The sequence below is a fragment of the Manacus candei genome, unplaced genomic scaffold, assembly GCF_025592945.1.
Source record: "Manacus candei isolate 608988 ecotype Guabito, Panama unplaced genomic scaffold, ASM2559294v1 h1tg000014l, whole genome shotgun sequence".
Taxonomy (NCBI): domain Eukaryota; kingdom Metazoa; phylum Chordata; class Aves; order Passeriformes; family Pipridae; genus Manacus; species Manacus candei.
In genome coordinates this window covers 75,168,419-75,187,673 of record NW_026138062.1, presented here as the reverse complement: position 1 = coordinate 75,187,673, position 19,255 = coordinate 75,168,419, and the positions used below count along the sequence as shown (strand labels likewise).

The window sequence follows — 19,255 nt, the reverse complement described above, 5'->3', positions numbered from 1 at the left end:
AGATATGTAATGATATGACTTGGGCTCATAAAAGAAAAATGTTCCCTCTATCCTTCCCCCAGCCCCTCAAAAGAAACAGAGGAATGAACATCAGATCATGCTGGGCCACTTCTGCTTTTCACTCAATTGTGCTGATAACAACATTCATGTGGAATGTCTGAACTGGCTACACTTCCAAAAACTGTTATCTCCTGAAGTTGTATTTTCACAACTGGACAGTGATGCTGAAAGGGCATGGAAGGATATATGGGGAGTGGAAAATGTACAAACAGATGGCTTGATTTCACCCACTCTGTTCAACGTTAGCAGGAAATGTGCCCTACTCTCTTAAGCTTTTGACAAACTACTGCTTTGGCTTCCCAAGGAGAAAAGCACTCTTTTCAAAACTAAATATTTATTTCACTGAAAATTGAGAAGCTTGTTCTTCAGAGCTCTATATACTGAGCAAGATGCTCATACAGTGTTTTGGATCATCTCTGCTTTGAGCACTGAAGGGGTCCTAGAGTTTAAGTGATCCCATGTCTGCAGCAGAGGGGAAGCAGACAGGCTGAGCACCCTGCTGTCCCCACATCTTCCCTGCTGCCCCAGAGTCCCTTGTTCAGCTTCCTCTGAATTCTCACTCAGGACAAGGAACCAGAAGGAAGCAGAAGTGTCAGAGAGCTCAGATGTGCCCAGCTTATGCAACAGAGGAAGAAGACAGCTAACAACCTATCAAAGCCATTTCTTTTAAGGTTTCACACCCAAGGGATCTGAGCCCACTTGGGCTCAACATACAGGAAATGAGTGATGTCAAATATTTTCCTAAGTTCCTTGCTAGCCTGGCTTTTTACTTGTCATATAACTATAATACGAGGATGTAACTGCTCGCTGATTTAAGCCATTCAATTCTGTTCTGAAACCAGGGAGACTGCTGTTACTTCAAGCCCCCTCTAACAGAGGCTGTACAGTACACAAGCAAAATAAGCAACGAGCACAACACAATGTAACACTGCAATTCCAGTGATAATTCAAATCCTGCAACCACTCATTTTAAGTGCAAGAGGATAGAGAACTTAGAAGATTCCTAGATGCTCATCTGCTTCGTATATAGTGCTACCACACCAACACCCCTCTCCTCAGACTAACAAAGCAGCTGGTGTATTTTACACTCACTGAAGGAGGCTCGAATCCATAATCTTCTTGCTCCTTAGAACCAACTAGAAGAACCACTGCACACTTCTGGCAGCCTCCCCTCCCAGGTTTGTCCCCCTGCAGCCCCTCCTTACTGAGATCCGAGTTGCAGCTCCCTCTGGTTGAAAACTCCAGGACACAGACGCTGCGCTGCTGATCACCTCCACGGATGTGAACGTGCAGGGGAGCTTCGCATCCGTCCCGTTCTCCACAAACATCTCCTCCGGCGTGTTGACCTCTACTGCTGATACTTTGACTGCATGGGAAAGGTAAAGGGAAGAAAGAAGGAGGACAAGCGACATCAGTGCTGTTTTGAGAACCAGGAAGTTCATATCACCTTGCCTGTAAGGGGAAAAGAGAAGAGGCATCAATAACTCCCACATCAAGCATGTGCACAAACACTGCATTTTATACCTGCAATACAAACAAGGATAGAGTGGGCCAGTTCACTTCTCTTTCCTTGTATTATGTGTCACAGGATGTTTTTCCATCCACAGATGTTTCCCCTGCAACAGTTTGTGGAAGTCAATTCTATGGCGCAAGGGGTGAGTTTGAAACTCTTTCATACAAGGTTCCACTAGACACTGTAATAAATAAGCCCCATCAGAGGAACTCACAACGTGGACCCAGCTATTACTCAGTTTCCTCTCTGGCTCACATCTTGTTTCCCATCCCCAGTTTTTCCTAGCTGTAGGTAGAACAAAAGCTCACCACCAGAAAGCTGAGGAGGAATAAACTCTCGCTCCCAACTATGCCATCTACTCCTGCTCTCTGGCATGCTTCAAGGCCTTCGTGTGCAAGACCTCAGAAAGAATCACTCAGTTACAGTTTAGAAGCACAAGAGCAGTTTAACTTTTTTTCTACCAAGCAAGCAGACCACAACCACTCCCCAAATTCAAAGAAATTAAGGTTAATATTGCTCTTGGACTGGCAGTTTTCCTACCAAGTCAGTAAAATCCATCACTATGTGGAAAACCTGTTGAAGATATTCTTTATCTGGCACCTTCTAAACTCCCTATCCAGATTTAAGCAAAGACCTGTACATTCATTCAAGTTTATGCTAAAAAACAAAGCATGATCTTGTGACATCCCAAAAGAATGTCCTTCAGCTTTCATGTCGCATCCAAGCAAAAGCAAAAATCCTGTGAAGTCCCTGTGGGTGGGTGCACATGTGACCTGTGTCCCCAGTACCTTACATGTAAGTTTTATTAAACCACGATCTTCAGCCTAGCAATCTACTTCTGTTCATACGATTCTATGTTTCTAGGCTACAATATCTTAAATTCAGGGAGTTTACCCCCCTTATAAAAGAGGAGAGCAAACCTTCCTGCTTCTTCATTATCTTAGCTGATTTATTTCTCAGCTTTGAATAAGCTAGCTCTTGAAGTAGGCAAAGCAAATAGAAAGATGCCAGTCAAAGAAAATTTAGACAAAAAAAACAGAGAGAAAAATCCACCTACATTAGTCCTTAAATCACGGAGTTTGTGCTTCTAGTCAGCAAGAGCAACCAGCTCAGCAGCCTTCAAAAGTTAAGACAGCAAGCTTCTTTCAAGTGGTATGACCATCTTGAAGTGGAGACTTGCCTTAGAATCAGGTTATTTTATGGGAGTTTAAAATTAAGCAAGGCACAGGAAAACAAAGCTCTCATGAGGTGTGCCACTTCCAATACTCCTTCCTCACCCCGAGACTGCCAGATCCACGGGGCCACTCCAGCCGTCCAGCCACAAACACCAGCTGGCCCTGCAGCACAGGGAGGTGCAGCTCATCCAATGAAATGGCCAAACAGTGAGAGATGGGAGCCCTCTGACCATCTGGGAACACCCAACAAGCACCGTGGGCACGGCTTCCAAGGAACTCCCACCTCAGGCAGCCAGCGTGGCAGGCCAGGGGAAGGCAGAGCACATGCCCAGGGGACACGGAATGAGCACGTAAGCAGGGGTGGGAGAATTAAGCATACCAGATGAATTACAACCACCAGAACCAGAAGCAGCCACCATTCATTCATTTTGCCATTCAGAGGCCACACAATTTACTTCCAGAATTCACTAAATCCTCAGTGCTGTCAGGTTATCTCTGATCCCTTGGACTCCCCTCTCATTGCTCTCCTTTCAAACAAGTGAGAGACAAAAAGCACCCTAAAGGGGGTGGGGAACAGGGGCAGTGAATTTTTCATCAAGAAGTTGTATCAGAACTTCCTTTCTCTTGTACATACTCTGACTGTGGGCAAAAAAATATTCTTTTGTAAAACAATTACCAAATATTTACTTGGAACATACGAAGACTTCTAGCAATCAAATTAAATGAACTTAGAGCTGCTGTGCTTTATGTATTTTTTGCAGCTAATGGAGTAGAAAAGAAAAATAAAATAAAATCAAACCCATTGTTTTGAGTCCAAGCCACAGAACAAGCCTCCCTTTCAAGCATAAAACAAGCAAGATGCCCTCAGCATTTGTGCAGGAAGAAAAGAGTCTGCACAGACATTGGCTGCTTGTACATGGTACAGAGAACTGCTTGCCACACACAGGCAGTGGGTAGTACAGATCTGCTTAATCTAAAGAAGTCACTGTTCTAACTCACTGGAACTGTAGTGAAGCAAAAGGAAAAAAAAATACTTCTCCCTACAGCCTGGGAAGACAGGAACTACATAATCCTTTACAGATACTTCCAGCAAGTTTCATTTTCATATGTCCTACTGTTGTCTCAACTTCATGTTTTTCTTTGCTCATTTTCTTCCCTCTGCCTCTTTCACTGCTTCAGAAACACTTTTCCTGCCTCTGTTGTCTTACAGCATGAGACATGAGCTCCTTAAATCCTAATGTGACTGCATGGAAGTGGTAGAGAGGCTACAACATTTGTCAGTTGTTCACCCTTAGCCCCCTACTCCCACACTCACTGATATGGTGGCTGTTCCCACTACCTTGAATTCTTTGGCCTCCTCTGCCACAATAAAATCCACATGGATCACCTCCAGCTGTAGCTCTTTTCCTCTTCTTTCCACATCTGCCAGGATTTGCCATCCTTCTTCCACCTCTTCCATGTATTTAAATACTTCAGCTAGAGAAGGTTGAATTTTGAGTCATATTTCAGTCACACTTACCCACTGCTCTATTCCTCAAGCTTACTCAGCCTTAGTTCCTCTCAAGAGGAAAAAATCATCACAGGAGACTGAGAGAGAAGAGTGCTTTAGGAAGGGAAGGTCTGCAAGGTACATAGGGCAAAGATAAACATTTGCCCTTCTCCCATACATCCTCCTTGATCCCATCAACTGCCAGCTAATCCCATTTCTGTCCAACTGCCTGCAGCCCCAGTATTTCCCTCTGACCATCTCATCTAGCCTTCCTCTGCTTTAACTCTTCTGCAGGAAGATGCCTTTATTTTTCACATCAACCATCAAAATAATAGGAAAAAAAACCCCACCTGTGCCTCTTCACCTCTTTCTACTTCATCTCTAGTGTTGTTGGAGCAGTTTTACCCCGACTACATGAACTCTCTCACCAGCTCCCACACTTCAATGAAAACTCTCCAGCCGCATCTTCCTTTTCAGACAATCCTCCTACTCTTGAAATAGGACAAGACACTCGTATTCTTACTGCACTTACTAATCTTACTTACTAATCTTTTCTTATTTTTCCCATCATGGATCTTCATTCTTCACCAAGGCTCTCTATTCTCAGGTCTCTCTGTCCTCGGTATCTTGTCTCAGGGATATCATCTGCAAAACAAGTTCAAGCTCCCATCACTGCACTGACTACTCAGATCTGCGTCTCTGCTCAGGATCTGCCTCCTTATGTTCAAAGAACGGTCTCAGTCTGACATCTTTGTCAATGCTAAGTTGTCAGCTCACAACTAAATGGGACTAAAACAGAGCTCATTTCTCCCCCCAGAGCCCTGCACAACTGCTTTTATCACCATGGACCTGCCACGTGTCTCTCCACCTCAAAACCTGCTCGGCATCTCTGAACTCTTTGCAAGGCGGAGTCTCTCAGAGTTTCTATCCACCTGTTCAGCTGGCACCAGTCTAAAAAATCCTGTTTGTACCTTGGCCTTCATTACAGTGATGTCCTTTTTGCTCTGGAGAGATGGTCAGCAATACTACTAAGTACTGCAGTTCCTGGTAACCAAACTGTTCCAAGGGTGACAGTTCCTCTAGGAGAAGAGGAAGATGACGTGCAGGATCACTGCTTCCTCCATTAAGTGACTATTGATGTACTCAACATATTCCTTACACAGCATCACCACATAATAATCAGCTTTATTGACTTAATACTGTTTTAGCTTACTTGCTGTGAAGGAATAAGACCTCCCTAACTCTGAAGGTGCAGCTCTCTCCAAGAGCTTAAGAAGATCTAAAGATGCCAAGCTGTGATTTCTTCGTAATACCACCGGGCACGTCTGCCAGGTGACACAGAACTGGTGACAGAGCTACATCACTGCAGGTAATGCAGCCCTGTCCCAGCTCAGAACCCTCAGGCACTGTGCCATCACTGGCACTCTTCAGAGTGTCACTGATACACTGCTCTGAAATCACCCCTGTGGAAGAAGCCTTCACAGGTTACCATGTAAGATAAGGGCATTCAGAATTGATAGCAGACAAGCATTCACAACCACCAGAGTTTGCATCTAGTTAGTTAACCAAATTGTGGTTAACCATCTAGCTTTCAGGGAGATTAAGAGCAGTCAAGCTTACTGAACATTTGGTTTGGTAGCGTGTCACAAAGAAATCCTTCCACACACTGAAGTTCTACTCAAATTAACACACACCTAATTAAAATTTCTTCGTAGACCACAGTCTCCACTGAGATCTTGGACCCAATGAAAACATTCCACTAATTAGGGCTATGAACACACCAATATAAACTCAACTCCCCTGGATTCAACTCAACTCGATCGCTAGGAGTCATAACAAACCACAAATGCAAACAGCCAATGCTGTAAGCACAGGCATCTTATTTCCACCAGCACAAACACAGCCCACGCAGAAACTTTTATCAGGTCCCTAAATACTGGATGCTTATGGCTGCTACAGTTCCTATCCTACGCAGAGAAAAGTGCTACACTCCCCTCCCCTTGAAATGGCCAGTCATCAGTTTATTAATTAACACAAGCAACTTATGTCATTTATCTTAAAGATGCCTGGTAATACAGTCATGTATACAATATAAACCAAGTCTCTCATGGATGAAAGATCAGAAAACAATCAAAATGTCTGATGAAAGAAAGCTGAAAATATTCAGACAGGCTGTTACAGGTAACAAGCTGATGACAGTCACAGATCAGAAAAATGGAAAGGAATGCATTAATACAACAGGGTCTGAGCAGTTCACATTTAAAGGTCTTGACAAAATGACAGAAAATTCAGTGCACCGATATGTTCACTATCAGCCCAGAAGTTTCATCAGAAAGGAGGATGTGGGGTTTTCTAATGACTAAGGGTCATAAGTCACAAAAACAATATACAGTTGTGAAACAGTGCTTTCCTTAAGAAATACTTTTACTTAATGTCAAGTGTGTTGTGAAACATCTGCTGTTGACAGAACTCTCAACTACACTGGCATGACATTTAGCTCCTTCTCCCACAAAGCACAGTTTCCCTGTACAGTCAGCATGGAAAACCAGCTGCAGGACCCTACAAAACATCTCAGAAATCCAGCACGAAGTTATAGTCCCCTACTACAATTACAGGCACTTATGTCCCCACAGGCCATCATTTCTTCACTGTGGATAAAACACCTGGTGCAGAAATCCTAGCTTTCATGTCTCAAAAGACAGGAGTAGACATGCCAAAATTGTTCCTCTGAAACTCCACAAGATCTGTTAAAGCATCCAGATGTTGGACAGAATTTCCATACAGAGAATTCACCATCATCATTTAGCCTTAACAAAGAAGTGAAATCCGTGCCTGCAATTCCACTCAGGAGCAAACCATGGTGTACTTTATAAGGACAACACACAAGTATTGAGGAGCCACGTATGTCTGACCACCTCCACACCCAAAATCCAACACGGTGTTATCTGCTCTGAAGTCTTATTAAGTGTACAGATATAAAAATGAATATATACATATATATCTCTACATATATGATCTTGCATGTCATTGTGGTGGGCTGACCTTGGCTAGCTGTCAAATGCCCATTCAGCCACTTTCTCACTATCCCTTCTTAAAAAGGATAAGGGGAGAAAATAAGACAAAAATGCTCATAGGTAGAGATAAGGACAGGGAGATCACCTACCAGTTACTGTCCCAGGCCAAACAGACTTGACTTTGGGAAAAATAATTTAATTTATTGCCAATTAAAATAGAGTTGGATGGTGCAAAACAAAGACAAAAACTAAAATACGTTTCCCTTACTCCCTCCCTTCTCCAGTTCAACTTAATTCCTTCATTTCCAACTCCTTTACATCCTTTCCACTCCCAGGCAGGCAGAGGTAGCTGGAGAGCTGTGGTCAGTTTATAACAGTTCCTTGCTCCTCACACCTTTCCCTGCTCCATTACAGGTTCTTCCTATGAGCTTGAAGTCCTTCAGGAAAACCCTGGGGTCATCCATGGGCCACAGTGTGGATATCTGCTCCACCTCAGTCCTCTCCATGTGCTGCAGTGGAATACTTAATCCACTGTGGTCTCCCAGATCTTCCAGGGCCTACAGGACCCAGCACCTGAAGCACCTTCTCCCCTCCTCTTTCTCTCACCTTGAGGTTTGTAATGCTGCTCCTGACACTTTTTCTCCCCTTGCTCCTCACTGCCCATGTGGTGCTTTGAGGTACTTTGTCCTTTCTCAAACATTATTGCAGAAGTGCCACCAGCTTGGCTGCAGGGCTCAGCTGTGCCCTGGCGTGGGTTTGCAGAGCTTCCATGGTTGATGCTTCTTGGGTTTGTCTTCATATAGTTCCTCTTCCTTTTTAGTAAACCACTGGCTTCTCATAAATTTTTCTTAAGCAACTTTGAAGATACTGATTGACACACGTTCCTCCTGTTTCTCAGCTAGATCTAATCAATAAGGCTTTTAAGCTGTTAAACTGGACATTAACCACCAGGAACACAGTCTCTGGGAAACATAAAAGATTTTTTAAAACGTTTTCAGACAGAGAATTGGATGTGTCAGGCACAAGGCAGCCCCAGCCTCTCCTCATGGAGGCTGTCCCTGCAGCCCCCCTGCCCACCAAGACCTTGATGTCTACACTCCACACATTTACACAGAACACAAACCAGCATCAGCTACAGAAAGGATGACTAGACAAAGTCATACCAACCAACCTTAAATCTAAGTTTCAAAGCAACTCAAACTAAATTCCACGGCCTCAAAGGAAGAGTTCAGTTTCACTCTCAAACGCCAGTTCACCGGAACAGCCTTTTGCTGCTGCCACAACAGCTCCCCAGGTTGCTGATCTCGTCAAGTAACTCGGGCTGCTGAAGGAAAGAGCTTCCTGTCTGCAGCAACACAGCCAGTCCTGCAGCACCCTGCAGTTCCAGGAAACAGAGAGAAAAGCTGCTGACACCTATACCATGAACACCTACCACCTCCTGGAGCCTTGCTGCTGGGAATGTTCAACCCCCAAGCTCAGACAAGCTCAGAAGAGCATCTGCTAACACAACATCACTTTCTCTTGGCCGCTTTGCGCATTCAGCTGAGCTCTGCCTGACTCAACCACGAGGGAAAAAATAGCATTTTGTCACTGCAAGTGAAAGGAAAACAGCTTCATTGAGAAGCCTTAATCAGGCTGTAGCAAAGCTGCCAAAGCAGCCAGTAACATCCATGTATCTCAGCCCTGCACAACTCCACGCACCTACTTTGAGCTAAACCTAAAGACGAGTCTTCAGAGTCACCAAACTTGGGTACCACTTTCTGCTCCCACACTGCAGAGTTAGTTTTTCCAATGGTCTCCTCCAAATAACACAGAGCTGCTCACTGTTCTGCCAAGGGGCAGCAGAAGAACCTCTGCTGAGGATTTACTTTCAAAGCCATGCTTTAATCAGAAACTAAGAACAAGCAAGAGGAACAGCAAAGAATGCCTGAGCTTCCTTACCAGCCAGGCCACAGATTTGTTTGATCCTGAGGAAATAATTTCACTGTTGCATCGCTCTCTCATCTCATAAAACTGAGATGCTTGTAAAGGTGCTGAGATCTATGAACAGGTAAGCATTATATGTGCACAGCTTCATGTTCCAACTACAGGATCAGTTATATGTCAGGTTTGGGCAGATGTTTGTTTAGTTTGAGGTAAGTAACTTCTAGCCTTGCTCTGGGAACTCTTCCCTGGGGATCACAAAGCAGTAATTCCTTGTCTATGGGATACCCATTAACATCTCAGGTACTTTCCAAAGCACTCATCTCATTTTTCCGTTCAACAGCCCTTAAGTGGTTTTCCATCCATGACCAAGTAAGTTTACAAGTGTTCAGATTCAAGTAAGCAGCTCTTGTTGACAAAACCAAACCAAAAGACTGGAAAACACAAAGGGGCAAGTCAAGCAAAGCCGTTCAAAGTGCAAAGGGTAACTGGAACAGGTGACGGCAGCTGCTCTGCCTGTAATCTCGCAGTACTAACACAGCCACTAATAAACACAGCACATTACTGCCCGGGCACAAGGAAAGATCCCAGAAAATGGGAATTAAGGTTACAGAAGGCCTACACAGACAAGAAGATAAGGAGTACATCTTAGAAGAGTCTCCTTGAAACACACTAGGTTTTTCCCACAAATAGGATATCATGAAGCTTGCTTGACAAAAGAACTGCAAGAAGCTGGGTAGACATGCTCAACACATGGCAGAGAGAGCGAAAAAAGCATCCCACCATCTCAAACATTTCCTAAAATTACTAGAGCAATCCACTAAAACTGTCACAACAACTACTAAAGAAATGAGAGTGGTAAGGATCAGAAGTGTAGACACAAAAAAGCACAACCAAACAAAAACAAAGCCCAAACCCCAGGGAGTGGACAGTAGAGATGGATGTGTCAATGGCTGGAACATTCCCTCTAGGCTTTTAACTTATCTATACTTTTTTCGTTATTAATACTATTTCAAGTGAAACTGTGTTAAAAATACCAATCATGTTGCCAACTGCTGATGGCATGCAGCATCTTTTCGACAAAATCTATCATTAGCAGCATGGAAGCCACCAATTTCCAAAACAAACTAGGCAGCAGAATTTAGGATGCATATATGCAAATTTCACAAGGAGATACAGTGCAAAAGGCTACATAACAAACAGACATCAAGAATTTGCCCTTTTTTTCCCCCTCTTACAATAATCAATCCACAAAGCTGTAACCAACTCGGTGACAACATATCTTTACACATCAAGAAACATTTGCAGAAGACACACTTTGAACCATCCAAGGTATTAGTAGCATTTCATTACCAGTCATCATTCCTGAACCAGCATCATGTCCAACTCTTGCCAAGTACTGGTATTTCCAGCCTGAAAGGTGAGCACAGGGGTTTTCTCCTGTGTACAGAGTGACTAGATTAAAACCTGTTAAACAAAATCCCATCACTTAGCAGAGCAGGAGCTAGAGATGGATCAAATTAAGTCATCCAGGTGATCACACTCCTCAGCTAATAGGGTATTCACAACAGCCAATACTTCAGCAGTTCAAGCAAATCCAAAGCCCTTGGAGGGCCAGATTCCTTACTGATCCATGAACGCCTGCAGCCAACTCTGGCACCTCGCTCCCAGCAGTCTTGCACTCACTTGCCAACTGCTTTGCTGAGGAAACTCATAACCAGCTCTAACCTGCAGCAGCACAACCACAAAACCAAAAGGAAAAGCCCATGCTATGTATTTCAAAGCATTGTTTCACAAGAATTTGTCAGTGGTGGTGCCAATTTAAATAGCTCACATGCACACATAGTGAGGTGGATCTGATCAGGAACTAACCCGTGTTCAAAACAACCCTTTTTCCATTGTGTTCTTTTAGACCAGACCAATACCCAGCCCAGGCCACTGTACACCATGTTTGCACAACAACTGAGCAGGGTTAGGAAGCACCGAGTAGGAGCTGCTTCAGCTCCTTCTTCCCAGGAATGCTTCTCTTTTGAGAAGTATTTATGGCCTCCCTTGTAGCATCCTCTACATCACTTCCCTAGTTTAGAGGTGTGGTCATTTCTAGAGCCATCCCTTGGATTAGAACAGTGCCTTTACTACCAAGAGGAAGCCTCGTTCACCATCTTCACAAAAACAAGTTACTGAGTAACAGGTGGCTTGCAGCCAACTAAAACCACGAACATGGGCCATTTCACCTACCTGCCCTGATTTACCTCCATCTCATGAAGTGAAAATGCCACAACAGCTACACTGCCCAGAGTTTAACCTTTCCTTAAGGATCAGAATCTCAATCTGATTTTAAACACTGAAGGTAGGGTGAAACCAATGTTTCAGGCCAAGTTCCCTTAATGCCCCTTAACATCATGCACATAAAACATGCCAGTGTACTAGAAAGCATCTTCTTCTGCAGAGTTGGAAGAAAGAGAGTTCACGAGAACCAGCAGCCTTCCTGTTCCTTACACACTTTAAGCCAAGACCGAGCAGCAGCACCAACTGGAAAGTGCCAACTCAACAGCTAAATAAAAAATACAAGAAGTGAAAGGCACAGCAGCAAAAGGGAAGGACTGTGGGATAACCCCGTCAGGAAGCTCAGCCCCACACAGCCACTTGCTCCCTCCCCACAGGGTGACAGGGGAGAGAACTGAAGCGTAGAAGTGAGAGAACTCGTGGGAGATGAGGACAGTTTAACAGGGAAAGCACAAGCCATCACCCACTGCTTCCCATGGGCAGGCAGGTGTTCAGCCATCTCCAGGAAAGCTGGACTCCATCAGGTGTAACAGAGACTTGGGAAGGCAAATGCCATAACTCCGAGTAGCTCCCCTTCCTCCTTCTTTCCCCAGCTTTTATTGCTGAGCATGATGTCCTGTGGTCATGCCTGGCTGTGTCCCCTCCCAAATCCTCATGCACCCCCAGCCCACTCACTGTAGGGGAAGGGTGACAAACAGGAAAGGCCCTGGGGCTGTGTAAGCCAATGTAAAACAAGTAACCCACCTAAAACACATATCAAGGCTCTTCTAATCACAAATCAGAAACATAGCACCATACAAGCTACTATGAAGAAAATTAACTCTATTCCAGCCAAAAAGGTACCAATACATTTACTTGACATAAACATATTCAATTAGAAAAAAAAAGGTTATTCATGACAAGTAACAGAATGACCCTGCCACTTTAAAGATAAAAGAGTTGGGGGGATAAAAATAAATAAATCAGTGAAATCACCTGACTGAAAGGTCATCTTTCCACCTGCTCAGATAGCAAAAAAATACTGATTTCAACCCTGCCTTAAGATGCATTTGCATATCCTTTGTGCTGTGGGTGCAGCTTACTGCTAAGCCCTAGTCTGAGTAAACACTTGCTCTTCTAAATGACTGCTGAAAAGAGATAACAGTAAATCACTGTAGTTAGTTCCACAAGCCTCTTCTGCTTGCAGAAAAACCAATTCAGAACTGCCTGTCCTCTCCAGCCACAGCTTCCTCTCACACAAGACATGCCCATTTTCTCTATTGTGTTAATCACTGCTTGGGGGGTTCCACTAGCCCAGGTCAGCAAAGTAACCAAGATAAACAAACCACACACACAAAAAAAGGACATATGCCATAAGGATGTAAATGTTTTCATACCCAGACCTTCCAGCTATCTGATGTATTCCTAGGATATCCTGAGTTAGCATTCAACAGCTTAAAAACAAACAAACAAACAAACTTTTTTGCATACAAGGCTGTTTATTTTGTTAATTTACCAGTTAATTACATGTAGGTCGTAGAAAGAGCCACACATGAATAAACCACATCACATCACATCACACCTGGAGAACTCCCACTATGGGTCCAATAATAAGCTTTAGATAGATGACCTATAGGGCATTTCTCTATCAAAACAATAATTCTTTAGAAACTACTCAGATTAAAATCTTTCCAGACAAACAGCACATGACATCTGCCTGGTAAAACTAGATTTCATGGGTTTTTTTGGTCATCCATCCTGGCTGCAGGTGCTCTGTATGGGACATGGGACATTCACCATCTCTTATCAGTCAGCATAAGGTAAATCCACAAACAGACTGTGTTGCTTAACAGGATCGATTGCAATTCAGATAACAAACAAAAGAGTTACCGGGTGCTGTTACTGGCAGAGAGGCTGAGGATGTTGGGTGGCTGGGGGCAAGAAGAAACAAGACATTTTACCCCCAAAATATTGAGGCAAAGGCCTTTCAACACATTCAAGAACCTCTTGCTGCAGCAAACAAGGCCAGCTGAGCATCAGGACCACCCTCAACCCAACCAGCAGAGAGAAGAGTTTATCCACCTTTTCCCTGCTGAGCTCTACAGGCAAGGAAGTTTTCCTACCTGCAGGATCAGTGGGCTCAGCTTAGAAGAACTAACAGCTTCTGACGGGGTGAATGCAGGAATTCTGACTAAACCTGGCACAAACACGAAGTGAGCATTGCAACTCCTGACTTACACTGTTTTTTTCAGAAAGCATTTCAAGCAGCAACTGAGATGGGCAGGGGAGCTGAAAGCAGTAGCAGGCATTTGAGCTAAAATTTAACATGTCAATACCCCTCTGCTTGTTACTGACCCCTGTGTATGTGCCCATGTGCACTTGTATGAGCCTGTATAAAAGGAGAAAATAAATTTAAAAAACCCCAAGCTTTGTTAGTATCAAAAAGAACAGTAAAAGCATCATTATTATTCTTTCCAGTAACGTCTAGACACTCTTTGAGACTTTCAGAAGCAATCAGGCAGCACCCTCATGTCGGACACAGACAGGATACCACTTAAAGTGATACTCACATGGCTTATAAATGCAGGATTGCAAAATAATCCACTGTCTTGATAGTCTTGACTGATTGTTCAAGGCTCACCCATGCACAGAAGAGATTATACCTACATTAACTGCTTATGCTACAAATGTCCACAGAATCACAGACAGCACCTTTGACAATGATCCTTCATTCTTAAAAGGGAGTGGAATAATTGAGTTTTCAGATGACTGACCATAAGCAAACAAGATGAACTCCTAACACAAACATGCAGGAACACACAGGAAAATAAGCTTAAAACCCTGTTGTCTGCAGAGATGTAAACCTTGCTTTTCAAAGCAGACAGAAGGATTAAGGATGGGCAGTACAAGCATGGACAGAAAAAGCCAACGTGGACATAACTTCTGATCCGGAGTTAAAAACAAAATCAACAGTTGTAGGAATGGGAACAGAAACACAGTTCAACACAGACAAGACAGTGATTTTAACACCCATTAGTTTATTCCTTTAAATTGCAACCTCACTTTTTAGCAAGACTCCACCCTAGGGAGTCTCTTTCAAAAGAGTATCTTGTAGCTTTGCTTGGTTTTAAGGCACTGTATTTGGTTACATACCTCAGACTTTGTACAATGATCTACTATTTCCAGCTGCTGTAGCTGTTACTGTAGCATTACTGTACCTTTTGTTGTGGTCAGGGAAAATATGCTTCTTTCTTCTCCTGTCTCCATATTTATTTCCAAAGAACTTAGTTTTACTGTAAGCTATGCATATATCATACCTACCTACTTAAATCTAAATATCAAGGCTGTCTCTGAAGGTATACAGCAAGCCTTAGCAATCTCTACTTATGTTTATTGCAAAATGCAATAATCTTAAACAAATCCGCACAATGCTGTTTGAAAATAGATTTAGGAATTGGAATAATAATAGGAATTAGATATTAGGAGGAAGCCCTTTGCTGTGGTGAGGGTGGTGAGGCACTGGAACAGGTTGCCTGGGGAGGCTGTGGATGCCCCATCCCTGGCAGTGTTCAAGGCCAGGCTGGATGGAACTCTGAGCAACCTGGGATAGTGGAAGGTGCCCCTGCCCATGGCAGGGGCGTTGGAACTGGATGATCTTTAAGGTCCCTTCCAACCCAAACCAAAACCCATTCCATGATTCTATGAAATAAGTTTTAAGCTTCTTACCATTCAGCACAGTTTCTTATTAAATCTCCTTCTAGATGGGCTTACAGTTTTACAGTTTTCAAAGCATGTGAACTGTGAAGGCATCAGGCTTCTTTACCGATTCCTACTGAAATACTTGGCAAAGTTTTACCCTCTAAGCAAGTATTGCCAACCAAAAATACCCATCACTGGACATCCTGAATATGTACATATTGGAGATTCCATCAATATCCATGCCCAGCATCCACACACACTTAGCCGACATGGAACTCCTTGCCCTCGGAGAACACGAGCCACGGAAGAGTTAAGCATTATCCCTGCCATCTCCGCTGCTCCATGGCCTCGTACGGCCTCCCTGGAGATACTCCAGAACCGTCTGGACGAAATCCTGTGCCATGTGCTCCGGGATGACCCTGCTGGAGCAGGGAGGTTGGACCAGGTGACCCGCCGTGGTCCCTTCCAGCCCGACCCAGTCTGTGATCCTGCGGTTCTGCACCGACTCTCCCTCCTCCCGCACGAGTCACAGCCGCATCATCTGCCTGACACAATTCCCCCTCCACCCAAATACTTCACCCGTGACCGAACTAAAGCTCCTTTTCCGAGTCATTCACCACCACCCCGGCGTCCCCATTCCCGCTGTGCCTCTCCCCAACAAAGGCGACCCGCGCACCCGGAGCTCACACCCCATGGCGGTGTGAGCTCGCAGGTCGGACCCGGGGATCCCGGAGCTCTTTTCCAACCTCAGTGATCCCGGGATTCGGCGAAACCAGCGCTGACACGGGGCCGCCGCGCACCCCCGCCCTACCCGGGGCTCATCCCCACACCCCGACCCTTCCCGCGGTGAGGGCGGGCGGCCTCGCCTGCCGCGAACCTGGCTCCAAGCCGGGCGGGCAGCGCCGTGCCCTGCTCGCGGAGCCGCCCTCCGCCCCGGCAGCGGCCCTCTGGGACGCCCCGGCGGCCCCCCGTCCCTGACTCACCGGCGGCGAGGGCAGCGGCGATCAGCACCCACGCCGCGCCGGGCCGGCCCGCAGAGCCTCCGCCCGCCGCCATCTTCCAGCCGCCACCGCCGCCTCCTCCCCGCGGCGCCCCCATTGTCCGCCCCCGGCCGCCCGCGGGCCCGCCCCCCGCCCCCTGCCCCGCCCGCCCATAGGCCGCCGCCGCTGTCAGTCACACACACCCCCTCGCCCCGCCCCGCTTCCCTGCGGCGATTGGGCAAGAGAGGCATCAGTCAAGCTCGGGCGACCTATGCGCGCGGGGAACGTATTGTCCCGCCCCCCCAGCTAGGCGCGGCGCTAGCGCCCCCCCGCGGCCGGCGGGCGGAACTGAGGGGCGCCGTGCCCGGGGGCTGTGGCGCCGATCCCGCGGGCCGGTGAATCCCGGGGATCACTGGATCACTGCGTCAGTTAGGTTGGAAAGGAACTCTGAGATCACCGAGTCCAACCTGTGACCGAACACCACCGTCTCAGCCAGACCATGGCACTCAGTGCCACGTCCAGTCTTTTCCTTAAACACCTCCAGGGACAGTGACTCCACCACCACCCTCGGCAGCCTATTCCAATGTCTGATCACCCTTCCTGTGAAGAAATTCTTACTAATGTCCAACCCAAACCTCCCCTGGCACAGCTTGAGGCCATGTCACTTGTTCCCTGGGAGCTGAGCCCGAACCCCACCTGGCTACAACCTCCTTTCAGGGAGTTGTGGAGAGCGATAAGGTCTCCCCTGCTCCTCCTCTTCTCCAGGATAAACACCCCCAGCTCCCTCAGCCGCTGTCATAGCACCATAGCCTCAGGCTCTGGTGCTGCCCAAGAGATAACCTGCTTGCCCCAAGCTTATCCCAGTGCCTTTGCAGGCACTGTACTGACCATCCAAGCTGGCATTAAATCCGTCTGCAAATAACTGCCAGTCACGCCAATGGAGTTGTCCATCCCTTGGTCAAAACCCCCACAGGAGCTGTGGGGTGGCTGTGGCCCGCAGGGACCACAGAGGTTTGATCACACCACAGCGTGGTGTCCCAGACACTCTGAGCTGTGCAAGGCTCCTGCTGTGCATCACTCAGCCCAGTTTTCCAAAGAGACACTTCCACAGAGTGTGCTCCCACAGCACCCGTTTAGTGCCCCAGCCTCTCGGGGCATGGGCAAGCCTTGAGTTCCCCCAGGTGCATGCTGCGGTGACAGTCAGCAAGTGCTCATCCCAAGGGAAGCAGGAGAGCACTGCTGCAAGCTCTGAGCACGGACAGCAGTGGTTCCCCTGCCTCCACCGAGATCCTGCTTGTTTTTCCCTGTTAGCTCAGAGAGCCTGTTTCAGCGTGTGCTGCCTGTAAGTGCAGGCTCCTTCAGAAGTTCTGCTACGCCAATCACATAACCACCTTTCCCTTTCGCCTGAAAATACCTGCTTGGAATTTCCCTCAGCTTGCTGACTGGACTCCCTGCTGTTACACGCCTCCTGAGACCACACTTTCATCCTTCCTTCTTCCCCCTCACTTTTGGAAACCTCTTTTTAAGTGTTTCGTCTTTTCCTAAGCCGTGTATTTTAAACAAGTTGCACAAGCTGAGTCATATCACAAGGCTATTGCTCACTGCATCCATGAGACTCCAGAAGCCTGTGGTGTGCTCTGCTCCTGCCCAGTGCTCCAAGGACGCTGGTCCTCTCCCAGGACCTGTGCCACCAGTTTCTCTCCCGCTCTCGGGCCACCTCATCACATCTGCACAGGAAAGAAGCCACAGGAAAGCCCCACTCCCATGTGCCATGTTGAGGAGAGCCATGACAAAGCAAGCTCCTGCAAAAACACAGGCAGATTTTCCAGCTGTGATGCAAGATGCCAGGTTACAGTGCTGATGGGATTTAAAATGTAACAGCTTATGCATTCATTATTTACACCCTAAGGGGAAGCTCTGGAGCATGTTTCTCAGCTAACTGTTGTACACGTTCGCTAGAAACCCAGACTACCAGAAATCCAGGGCAGCGATTGGGAATAAATATCAACAACACAGGCAACTCTTTGTATCACGGGGAATTACCACCTTGTTTGGTTGGAACCTCATTTAGTCCCTCTGACTTCCCTTTATTCAACTCACCAGTATCCCTGCTTTCCAAATGGAGCAGAAACCTATAGGCAGCCTCACCTTTCTAGATATTTTTGCAAGACAGCAAACCTAAACTGTTTTTTTTTTGTTAAATGTTGCCTTTTTCTCATTCTCTAATTTACTGTCCTCCACAGAGCTTACACATTCTCTTTTTATGTACTAATAAGCCTGATTTGGCCACACGTGTCCCTTACCAGAGGATTCCTACACTCTCCCTTCCCTGCCAGAGCTGAGATCACACTGTCACAGGTACAGCCCTATTTGTTGTCTAGTAACACAGTTGTTCCATCCAGAAAACATCTGAGATAGTATCTGGTCTGCTGACAGCAGAATATTCTTTATCCAAATAGATATGATCAAATTATTTTCTTTTGCTATTTCCAGAGAGGAAACGGGGTCCAGGAACAACTTAATTTGTCCTGAGGAACACATATTGCATTTTTATGCTACGAGATGCTACTATTAAGGTTATGATATAAAGAACTGGGAACACTTCTCAGAGTAACCTGTTAAATGTACCACACAATTCCCTAACTCACCTCAGCACCCAGATCTCTGAGAAGCTAAAATACACCCAAATTCAGGTGTAGTTGCTGCTGTCCTTTTCCCTTCCAGCTATGCAACTCTACCCCACCTAGTGATAATACCAGTATTTATTTGAATTTCTTAGAAATTCAGCTCAGCTGGCAAAAAAGTCATTTTTTCTCTGCCTGCCTACGGAGACCAGGGGAGTTGTTTCTTCTCTTCATGGTGAATCCATTCCCTCTCAGGTCAGAGAAGCAGCAGTGACAGGGCAGGACTGCTCAGATCATGGCAGCCACCTGGCAGCCTGCTGTCGAGTTGCCCAACTGGTTTTTGAGCTCTCTCACACACAGTAACATCAACATTGAGGAAAAACATTTTTGTGTCTTTTTTTTGTGTGTGTGTCTTTTTTTTTCCTCCTGCTTATCACAGAAGGAAGATCGAAACCAGTGTGTGTCACTGGGAAAGAGGTTAAATAATTTTTTTCATGGCTGCTGTTTGTTTTA

General features: G+C 45.9%; 1 protein-coding gene across 4 annotated transcripts in view; it reads right to left on the bottom strand.

The window, feature by feature from the left end:
• The window catches only part of MPZL1 (myelin protein zero like 1), a 38,597-nt gene extending 22,294 nt beyond the window's left edge, over positions 1–16,303 (bottom strand). Inside the window, exons 1-2 of one of the 4 annotated variants that reach the window (XM_051780084.1) lie at positions 16,122–16,303; positions 1,266–1,512 (exon numbers count right to left, since the gene is read on the bottom strand). In XM_051780084.1, coding sequence (XP_051636044.1) covers positions 1,266–1,502 — 237 coding nt within the window. In that variant the 5' untranslated portion in view covers positions 1,503–1,512; positions 16,122–16,303. Of the gene's footprint in view, positions 1–1,265; positions 1,593–4,782; positions 4,807–16,121 lie in introns of those variants that run through there. The other 3 variants (XM_051780082.1, XM_051780085.1, XM_051780081.1) reach the window with 3 other exon arrangements.
• Between the last annotated feature and the right edge of the window lie 2,952 nt (positions 16,304–19,255).